Source organism: Notolepis coatsorum, assembly GCF_963971535.1.
Source record: "Notolepis coatsorum genome assembly, chromosome: 7".
NCBI classification, from domain to species: Eukaryota; Metazoa; Chordata; class Actinopteri; order Aulopiformes; family Paralepididae; genus Notolepis; species Notolepis coatsorum.
This window is the reverse complement of record NC_140171.1, coordinates 5,783,256-5,794,170: the sequence shown is the minus strand read 5'-3', so window position 1 is coordinate 5,794,170 and position 10,915 is coordinate 5,783,256. Positions and strand designations below refer to the sequence as shown.

Genomic DNA, 10,915 nt, shown 5'->3' with positions numbered 1-10,915 from the left:
AGAGAGAGAGAGAGAGAGAGAGAGGGGGGGAGAAAGAAAGAAAGAAAGAAAGAAAGAAAGAAAGAAAGAAAGAAAGAAAGAAAGAAAGAAAGAAAGAAAGAAAGAAAGAAAGAAAGAAAGAAGAAAGATAAAGGGGAAGAAAGAAAGAAAGAAAGAAAGAAAGAAAGGGAAAGAAAGAAAGAAAGAAAGAAAGAAAGAAAGAAAGAAAGAAAGAAAGAAAGAAAGAAAGAAAGAAAGAAAGAAAGAAAGAAAGAAAGAAAGAAAGAAAGAAAGAAAGAAAGAAAGAAAGAAAGAAAGAAAGAAAGAAAGAGAAAGCTATTAAAAAATCCTAAGCATTTTCAACAACTTGGCAAAAAGAAAAAGGCAGGATTTCTGGATTCATAAAAAAGGCTTATGGCTCGGCCGGCCTGTTATGGCGCATATATAGTTACTACACAATAAAGGGCTAAATGAATATGGCTAAATAAAAAACAAAGATAAAAATAATCTATAGCCTGCATGTGCCACAATAATGCACAATTTGCTGAGAAAAGAATATAAGCTTTATAGGACACATCCATTTAATATGAAATAATAAAGTCAAATGCAACCCACACAATTTTTTTTTAAACTTTCAGAAACTTCTTTCCCCTCTATCTCTCTCTCTCTCTCTCTCTCTCTCTCTCTCTCTCTCTCTCTCTCTCTCTCTCTCTCTCTCTCCCCCTCTCTCTCCAAAACGTCCCCCATCCCCCCATTCATTCATGGTCGTTAATATCCCCGATGGCCTGCCCTGCATGCTGCACAGATTTATTTTTTACCACCACCGCGCCGCGGCGGCGGGCGGGCATGCCGGGGCAGTAAAGTAAACGTACCCGTAAATGGCATCTTTGTCTCTTTTGATCGCGTCGTTGACGGAGGAGCCCTGCTGCATGAGGCCGCCGCCGCCGGCCGGGTACTGGTGGTGGAACGGCGGGGCCCCGTGGTTCAGGTGCTGCGCGGCGGCCTGCTGCAGGGTGCGGGCCGCGGCGTGGTGGTGCGGGTCCCCGTACATGGCGGCGGGGCCGGCGGGCAGCCCCCCTACTCCGTCCATCCCGTAGTGAGGCAGGTCTTCATACTGCAGGCAGCGCAGCGCGACGGGACAGGGGGGCGTTAGATAGATATATTATATATATATAGGCTCTCCTTTCTGTCTTATTATTATAATGTATATACTCTCTTTTTTTAAGACTCTTCTTGTATCACAAACAGTACTGTATTTGTAATCTGGTATGTCATAAATGTCAGTACTGTATGTCATGTGATGTTATGATGAATTGAAAATGGGGGACCCTGATGTAAACAAGACGAAAGTCTTTCTCTGGTCTGCATCCCCTTAACAATTGTGTGTATTGAGCTGCACTGTATTGTACCCATTCTGCAATCTGTTAAATAAAGTTTTCAATCAATCAATCCATCAATCAATCAATAATGTATATTCTAAAATATTATGAACCTGAATTTCCCCCAAGGGGATCAATCAATAAAGGAATATCTTATCGTATTATGCTACACACATGCCTCGCTTAAAAGTACAAGGTATAAATATTCTTCAGTAAAGTAAAGTGAAAAGTGTTAAAAGTTAAATAAAGTATAGCCTACAAGCACATATGCACACATTCTTAATTTGTTCTTCATTCTTACGTCACGTTATAGCCATAATAAGTCATTGACGTATTTACGAAAATTAAGAAACATGTGTGCATATTAAGCATGAGCTCATATTTTTTTTTAAATTGTTCCGTCTTTATATAATATTCTAAAATATTATGCTACACACAGTGGACCGTGACAGTGCATGTATGCAGCCCCCCCCCCCCCCCCCCCCCATATCGCTTAAAGATATGTAAATAAAGTACTTATCAAGCACAACAGGGTATCTTCCTTCTTTGTAAATACGTCAATATATATTATGGCTATATAACATGCATGTTATATAATATATTGACGTGTTTACGAACATGAAGAATGCATGTGTGCTATATAATATTCAGCATGAGCTCATTGGGAATAGAGACTATAGGCCTGACACTGCATTTAGAAGATGAACTCACTGCATGAGCTACACACACAGGTCAGCAGTAACGAGCCCAGATCACAGCCAACACACATCAGTACGTGTTTACTGAGCTTGTATGCATATTAGCCTCGTTTATAGAAGTCACACACACACACATGCAGGCTGATACACACACACTGATACAAAACAAAAAGTAAGTTGGAGATCAAGCTCACGTTATAGCTACTACTTTCCCGGGGGCCTTATATATATGACATATAAAAACGTTGTTGTTGTTTTTTAGTCACAGTTTAGCTCATTTCTTTGAGTTAGAAGTTCAAAATATATATGCTACACGTGTCAAATATGCCTACAGGCCTGAAGGGGAATCCAAAAGGCTATATCCACGACTGCAGGGCTGACACAGTGAGAAGAATCTCCAAGCACATGATTTAATTTATTATATACCGAGGAAATAGTATTTGGTTTTGTTCATCTTTGACAAACAAGTATAGGCTATTCATATAAGCAGGCTATTCGTAAACACGAGTAGTGTGTATTATAACATGTGTTATGCTATATAGGCTTATAATCAAGGGACAAACGATAACATTAATTCGTGTTTAACTTCCTTACGCGATAACATCTCAATGTGTATAATTTAAATATCCATATTTAGGTTCCTATTTGCATAAGTATAGTCTATAACGAGAAGCAAAATAAAAGGGTTGGTGTTTATGTCTATTTCAGTGCAGCCATCGATATAGAGGCAATCCAGAACTATCCATAAAAGTAGTCTATTTGTGTAAGCACAATGAAATGAATCATTCGATTATAAGAGACATTTTTGTTGAATCTTATAAGATTACATGATGATCAACGTCAACAACAACTTGATGTGCACTTTTGCAAAAATGCGGTGACAACGTCTGCATATAGAAAATAATACCCCGAAAAATTGACCGTTATTAATTGTGTGAAGTGGAGATTATGCCAGGTTTTCTCATCGGAAAGTGTAATTCGTGACAATCTATACAAATACGGGGTCTGTTTCTATATAGTTCGACTCTCCAGCATGGCATCTGATCTGATCTGGCCGCAGGAACTTCCGAAGCTCGGTTGAAAACGTAACGTGTAAAGCTACCGAATCGTATAGTGCGCCTATAATAATAACAACCTATATTAACCTCCCAATAGACAATCGGCGGGTTTCAGGACTTCTTCCCAATATCTGCAGCTTTATTCCCTTCCTATAAATAAAGTTCTGTAAATAATAATATACGCACCCGTTGCGCCATCGGCCTGTCACTCTATCCGGTTCCCTCTGACTCCAAACGACTCCTATATGAGGCCGGAGCTGCTGCGGGCGGAATAAACATCCAATGATCCAACAACTCCCCGAAATCCGAATGCAAAACAAATACAATCCCCCGTGTTTCTCTCCGTGGTGGTGGACCGACGACGGGACGGACGCCAGACCGTCAGCGCGTCCTCCAGCCCCTGCAGGCAGCCACAGAAATCACGCCGATCCAAAAGACACACAGTGCTGCAGCTCCGTGTTCCGCCAGCGACCGCGAAAGCGACAGTTCACGCCACGCACTGTCCCAGCCAGCCCCGCTACAGTCCAGCCAGCCCCGCTACAGTCCAGCCAGCCCCGCTACAGTCCAGCCAGCCCCGCTACAGTCCAGCCAGCCCCGCTACAGTCCAGTGAGCCCCGCTACAGTCCAGCCAGCCCCGCTACAGTCCAGCCAGCCCCGCTACAGTCCAGCCAGCCCCGCTACACTCCAGCCAGCCCCGCTACAGTCCAGTGAGCCCCGCTACAGTCCAGCCAGCCCCGCTACAGTCCAGCCAGCCCCGCTACACTCCAGCCAGCCCCGCTACAGTCCAGCCAGCCCCGCTACAGTCCAGCCAGCCCCGCTACACTCCAGCCAGCCCCGCTACAGTCCAGTGAGCCCCGCTACAGTCCAACCAGCCCCGCTACACTCCAGCCAGCCCCGCTACAGTCCAGCCAGCCCCGCTACAGTCCAGCCAGCCCTGCTACAGTCCAGTGAGCCCCGCTACAGTCCAGTCAGCCCCGCTACACTCCAGCCAGTCCCGCTACACTCCAGCCAGCCCCGCTACAGTCCAGTGAGCCCCGCTACACTCCAGTAAGCCCCGACACAGTCCAGCCAGCCCCGCTACACTCCAGCCAGCCCCGCTACACTCCAGCCAGCCCTGCTACAGTCCAGCCAGCCCCGCTACACTCCAGCCAGCCCTGCTACAGTCCAGTGAGCCCCGCTACACTCCAGTCAGCCACGCTACACTCCAGCCAGCCCCGCTACACTCCAGCCAGCCCTGCTACAGTCCAGTGAGCCCCGCTACACTCCAGTCAGCCACGCTACACTCCAGCCAGCCCCTCTACAGTCCAGCCAGCCCCGCTACACTCCAGCCAGCCCCGCTACAGTCCAGTGAGCCCCGCTACAGTCCAGCCAGCCCCTCTACACTCCAGCCAGCCCCGCTACACTCCAGCCAGCCCCGCTACACTCCAGCCAGCCCCGCTACACTCCAGCCAGCCCCGCTACACTCCAGCCAGCCCCGCTACGGTACAGTCCAGCGAGCCCTGCTACAGTCCAGTCCAGCCAGCCCCGCCACAGTCCAGCCAGCCCCGCTACGGTACAGTCCAGTCAGCCCCGACACAGTCCAGCCAGCCCCGCTACGGTACAGTCCAGTCAGCCCCGACACAGTCCGCACCGGTCAACACCGGTCAGCTTGTCAGAAAGGGGCTTAATTAATCAATGAGGATATGAAGCCGGTGACGCTCGAACACAGTCCCCTCCATCGTCCCCGCGATGACTCGCAACAACTCCGCTGAAGCGTTTTCTTTGATGCGATATACCATCCAAGTGAGATCTGACGGAGGGAGGGAGGGCTGATATATTTCTCCCCGACTGACTTAGTTTCTCTTAAAGGAGCCGTCGCCCTGCACCGCTCGCGTGGTGTGTGTGCGTGCGCGTGTGCGTGCGTGTGTGTGCGCGTATATTACAGGGCTGTTTTTGCAGGTTGAACGCAGAGAGAGAGAGAGAGAGAGAGGAGAGAGAGAGAGAGAGAGAGAGAGAGAGAGAGAGAGAGAGAGAGAGAGAGAGAGAGAGAGAGAGAGAGAGAGAGAGAGAGAGAGAGAGAGAGAGAGGGAGAGAGAGAGGGAGAGAGAGAGAGAGGGAGAGAGAGAGAGAGAGAGAGAGAGAGAGATGAGAGAGAGAGAGAGCGAGAGAGAGGAGGGGAAGGGGGGGGGCAGCTCTCTGGACACCCTATATGGAAACCCGGAAGTAGAGGTGTTCATAAGTTACTGCTCGTATTGAAATGGGGCCACATCGAGAGAAGGAGCCAGTTTTTTTTAATGTACTGTACAGTATAGATATCCACTGCATGTGCTGCCTGACCTTCGATGTGGTGAGGATGTACAGTAGGCATGCCTTTGCAATATAGAATAGTCCACATCATGCACGAGAGTCGAGACACGTTATACGCCTATATACATTTCACCTATTTAACAGATAAGACATTCTTTTATTGATCCCCCTTGGGGGAAGTTCGGGTGCCCCATAGCAGCATGTGGGCGGGGGGGGGGGGGGGTACAGGTATGGGCAGGGTAATAGAAATACATACATATAGACAATAAAAATAGATCTGAATATAAAATATAAACAGTGCAAACAATAATTTGTTTATCAAGCTATAATTAGGAACTTTATTTGTGCGTTGGGCAAATAAGACAAGACAACAATCCCAGCACAGTCATGCACATAATGTGTCTGCAGCAACTATACTGAATGAGTACATAAATAAGTCTACAAATTAAAATACGAATCGTCATCTGATCTGACACCCAAGGCGACTGCAGGCTGGAGAGAGACAACTGACCTCTCTATCTCTACTCTCTGTCTGTCTGTCTGTCTGTCTGTCTGTCTGTCTGTCTGTCTGTCTGTCTGTCTGTCTGTCTGTCTGTCTGTCTGTCTGTCTGTCTGGCAGCGTTGTGTGCAAAGACAGAACGGACTGAGCAAAGATTGCAAGCAATTTATAGAACGAGGAACAATAAACAGCCATTGTGCGTATCGCGCCAGACTGACTGCATGCTCTTAGATCAGATCAGTGATCTATCTGTCTGCATGTCTGTCTGTCTGTCTATTTTTAGATTAGATTAAAATGTATTGTTCATTATGAATTGAAAATGGGGACCATGGTGTAAACAAGATGAAAGTCTTTCTCTGGTCTGCATCCTCTTGACAATTGTGTGTATTGAGCTGTACTGTATTGTACCCATTCTGCAATCTGTTAATACAATGTTCAATCAATCAATCAATCAATTATACAGTACAGTGCAACAAAAATACGTTTTCTAGGCAAAATATAAAAATGTGTGTGTGTGTGTGTCTGTGTGTCTGTGTGTGTGTGTGTGTGTGTGTGTGTGTGTGTGTGTGTGTGTGTGTGTGTGTGTGTGTGTGTGTGTGTGTGTGTGTGTCGCTCCTCGTGGTGTTGACTCAAGGGTCTTCAAGATCAATTCAAGACTATATGAAAATGAAATGAACATATAATACAAGTTATGCCCGGGTAATATACTACTTCCTGACTGAGTGAAGAAACGCGGCATTTAACTCGTACTGTATTCAGTTAATCTGGAAGGGAGATTAACCTGAACGCCTTGTCGACTCTCCCTGAAGCCAGTATCTGAAAAATATTGTCTCTAAGGTGATTTAGGTTTAGTCGATTAAGCTCTCAACACACCTCACCGTTCCCATGGGTACCAATATAGGCAAACAGCTATAAGGTTATATCTAGAGTTTGTTGCAAATTAAATGCGTCTTGGTTTTAAAAAGTAGATTTCTCAACTCCGTTTTCTATTAGTTAGTTTTCTGCTAATTCGTCTTTTAAATGTTATATAGTTGATAAAATGTGGATGTAACTTTGACTTAAATATACAGTATATATATGATATTCTTAGAATTCGCTATTCATTTATTTATTTAATTATTATTCGTGTTTGTTGTCTTTCTAACGTTTGAATTTAAATGTTTATTATTATGGCCATGTGTTGATTAGGCCCACTGAACGAAGTTCACTGATCCTGGCTAAAGGCAAAAACACATTTTCCCCCGCAAGCTAAATGATATCCCATCATAATATAGAGTCCAAGACCATAACGATTAAACGACAAGAGATTAAACGACAATAGGAAATGTAAAATCGAAGGGATAAACTGTGAGGCTATTATTATTACCCTGATATGAAAGTGCACCTTCTCTGTCAATCTTCCAAGTGAAACTATCATTAGGCGGATGCATTGTAATATAATACAGTAGTAGGCTAATCATACAACTACTCAATTATAGGGGACAACAAACTTTTAGTCGACTGTAAAACTCCACTTTTGCCATTTTGTGTGCGGTCATTACTTGGACGTGAGCGCCATCTAGCCGACAGCAAGTGTCGGTGCATTATCCACACGATATTCAATAATAGGCTGCGACCATAACGAGAATCAAATGCTGCGGCTCATGGTTTACGATCTCAGAGCTGAGCCTTCTTCTAAGTAATGATGATGATATTATAAGGTCTTAATCTATATAATAGTCTCCTACTGTTGAGTTATAAGGTCTTAATCTAATAATAGTATCCTATACTGTTAGAGTTATAAGGCCTTAATATAATAGCATCCTGGTGTATGGTCATAAAGTCTCATAGGGTTATAAAGTATTACTCTAATAGCTATTGAGTTATACAGTCTTTGAATAGCCTCCTACTGTTTGAGTTATAAATAATAATAATAATAATAATAATAATAATAATAGAATATGCGGTGATGGAAGCTAATTTGAAGGCCACACTCGAAGGTATTTTCCTGTGGTTGATTAGTACTTTATTTACTTTAATATTTGCGTTTTCTGACGACTGTGTTGGGTAATCTTTTTTTTTAAATTTTATTAACATTTTTATAATACATCCAGAGCTTTTAGAAAAGTGCAGTTTAAAAATATTGCTCCCCCCCCCCCCCCCCCTCAAATTATTGATTAATGAATTGATCATTTCAAACATGTTGGCAGGTCCAAAATGTATGTTGCATCTGATTGGATACATGGCATGCTGGTGCTCTAGTGAGACACCTAGTGGCCGAATGTTATATATAGCACCTTTAGTAATCTCCAACCACTGTGTATCAAGTTGTAACTGTCTTAACTGATTTATATTGTATTTTAATTTTTTATTGTGCCTATGTATGAATCTACTGATAACGGTCTTTGTTTTGTAAGCTTGTCATTGTAAATGAGGGTACATTCAAGGTTTGAAATTACATTATATATATATATATATATATATAAAAAAGTGTCACTTCCTATTGTTGTTTTGTATGCCTGGCTTATATAATGCATTGCCTGCATTATAAAAATGATAAATAAATGTAATGAAACACAATAAACATGAACCATTGAGTCTCCGTTAAACAACTTTCAAATAGTTTTATTGATTTATTATTTCCATGTATGAAGTTTCAAATGGTTCCCACAGCATTATAATGCAACATGCAGAGATGGAAAAAAAATTATAATTCAAAGTAAAAACATAAGACTGAAACCTCCACAGAAACAAAACCCACAGATCAACGCAGCACCTCAGATATCCCTTTTTCACCTAGTCGGCCATTTTAACCTTTGACCTGAAGAACAAAAAAAAACTAAATCTTAAAGCAGGGAGCTCTGATGGTACATGTTTTATAATTAATATCTGTACAAAAAAGAAAAGAAATAAACTCTAAAATAAAAACTAAAAAACAAACAAACAAAAAGTAAAACATGGTTTTCCCTTGAAATGGTGCGTGTAGCAGTTGACTGGGGGTCGTGACGTACAGCGTCGCGGGAATCAAAAGGGTGTTTTCACACAATAGTCCTATTTTAAAAAGACGAAAGTGAACTCTTGATTCCTTGTCTGGTCCACCCTCCTGCTCCCACCTACATCTCCGACCCTCTATGGCCGTTATGGAAAGCAGTCCGTAAGAAACATTTATTATTGAATTTGATCAGGTTTATCGTTGTTTAACCCTTTCACTGCCACACTACAACAGGTTAACCCTTTCACTACCACACTACAGAAGGTTAAGCTTCTATAGTGTGGTAGTGAAAGGGTTAATGCGATTGGCGGTCCGTTTTTTCAAACACTAGCCCCTTTAAACACAGAGCCATCGGTATTATTGACTGTTGCAAACGGACCAAATATATCAAGAGGATAACTTAATAATGAAAGTATTTTAGTGTTCAGCATTTTAGTACGAAAAGGCTGCGATTGTCGCACAACACGTGACCACGGCAAGTTGAAAATGTGATAAGACCTGGAATAGATGGAGGTCCCTTCCCAGTGTGTCGTCATGGTAATGTCCCTTTGTAATGGTTAGACGTGCAGTCGTGCTAGCCCTCGCGCATCAAACGGATACTTTTTTTCCCCCTTGCATCCCGTCATCATCAACAAAATGTCTTCGTCATTCGCCATTTTAAGGATGTACGTTGGCTTTGGAGCGTTTCACATTACGCCCCAGAAAAATGCTGAGTCAAGGGTCTGAGTCCAGCCGGGAGAGGCTGAAATGGACCAGGTGAGAGAGAGAGAGGCTGAAATGGACCAGGAGAGAGAGAGGCTGAAATGGACCAGGAGAGAGAGAGAGAGGCTGAAACGGACCAGGAGAGAGAGAGAGAGGCTGAAATGGACCAGGAGAGAGAGAGAGAGGCTGAAATGGACCAGGTGAGAGAGAGAGAGGCTGAAATGGACCAGGTGAGAGAGAGAGAGAGGCTGAAATGGACCAGGTGAGAGAGAGAGAGGCTGAAACGGACCAGGAGAGAGAGAGAGGCTGAAATGGACCAGGAGAGAGAGAGAGAGGCTGAAACGGACCAGGAGAGAGAGAGAGAGGCTGAAACGGACCAGGAGAGAGAGAGAGAGGCTGAAACGGACCAGGAGAGAGAGAGAGGCTGAAATGGACCAGGAGAGAGAGAGAGAGGCTGAAATGGACCAGGTGAGAGAGAGAGAGGCTGAAATGGACCAGGTGAGAGAGAGAGGCTGAAACGGACCAGGAGAAAGAGAGAGAGAGGCTGAAATGGACCAGGTGAGAGAGAGAGAGGCTGAAATGGACCAGGTGAGAGAGAGAGAGGCTGAAACGGACCAGGTGAGAGAGAGAGAGGCTGAAATGGACCAGGTGAGAGAGAAAGAGGCTGAAACGGACCAGGAGAGAGAGAGAGAGGCTGAAATGGACCAGGTGAGAGAGAGAGAGGCTGAAACGGACCAGGAGAGAGAGAGAGAGGCTGAAATGGACCAGGTGAGAGAGAGAGAGGCTGAAACGGACCAGGAGAGAGAGAGGCTGAAACTGACCAGGTGTGAAAACACCCAGCAGACCCCCAGAGAGCATCATCACAGCTGTTCTAACAGTTAACACATGTAGCCCAGTTTCATATTTTAAACATCTACCAAATGTATTTATTCTTTTGGCAACAACCCTTGTATATGTAATCCTTTTGTATCATGTCCTAATATATTAACATTACTATTCATTATGTAAACAAGCTTTTATAAAAAGAAAAAAAAATGAAACCCGACTGAACCTGAATCTATTGATGCAATGAAAAGAGAAGTGAAAAAAGGGCCCACCAGGTCATGTGATAAGAGTGAGCCCCCGCCCCCCCCCCCCACCCCCTCCAGGTCATGTGATAAGAGTGAGCCCCCCCCCCCCCCCCCCCCCTCCAGGTCATGTGATAAAAGAGTGAGCCCCCCCCCCCCTCCAGGTCATGTGATAAGAGTGAGCCCCCCCCCTCCAGGTCATGTGATAAGAGTGAGCCCCCCCCCCCCCCCTCCAGGTCATGTGATAAGAGTGAGCCCCCCCCCCCCCTCCAAGTC

At 44.4% G+C, this 10,915-nt stretch overlaps 1 protein-coding gene across 1 annotated transcript in view; it reads right to left on the bottom strand.

Annotated features, from left to right (window-relative positions):
* The window catches only part of meis1a (Meis homeobox 1 a), a gene marked incomplete at its 3' end in the record, with an annotated part of 20,622 nt that extends 16,929 nt beyond the window's left edge, over window positions 1-3,693 (bottom strand). Inside the window, exons 1-2 of the mRNA XM_084319455.1 lie at window positions 3,301-3,693; window positions 848-1,093 (exon numbers count right to left, since the gene is read on the bottom strand). Coding sequence (XP_084175581.1) covers window positions 848-1,093; window positions 3,301-3,312 — 258 coding nt within the window. The 5' untranslated portion in view covers window positions 3,313-3,693. The remainder of the gene's footprint in view (window positions 1-847; window positions 1,094-3,300) is intronic.
* Window positions 3,694-10,915: the final 7,222 nt, after the last annotated feature.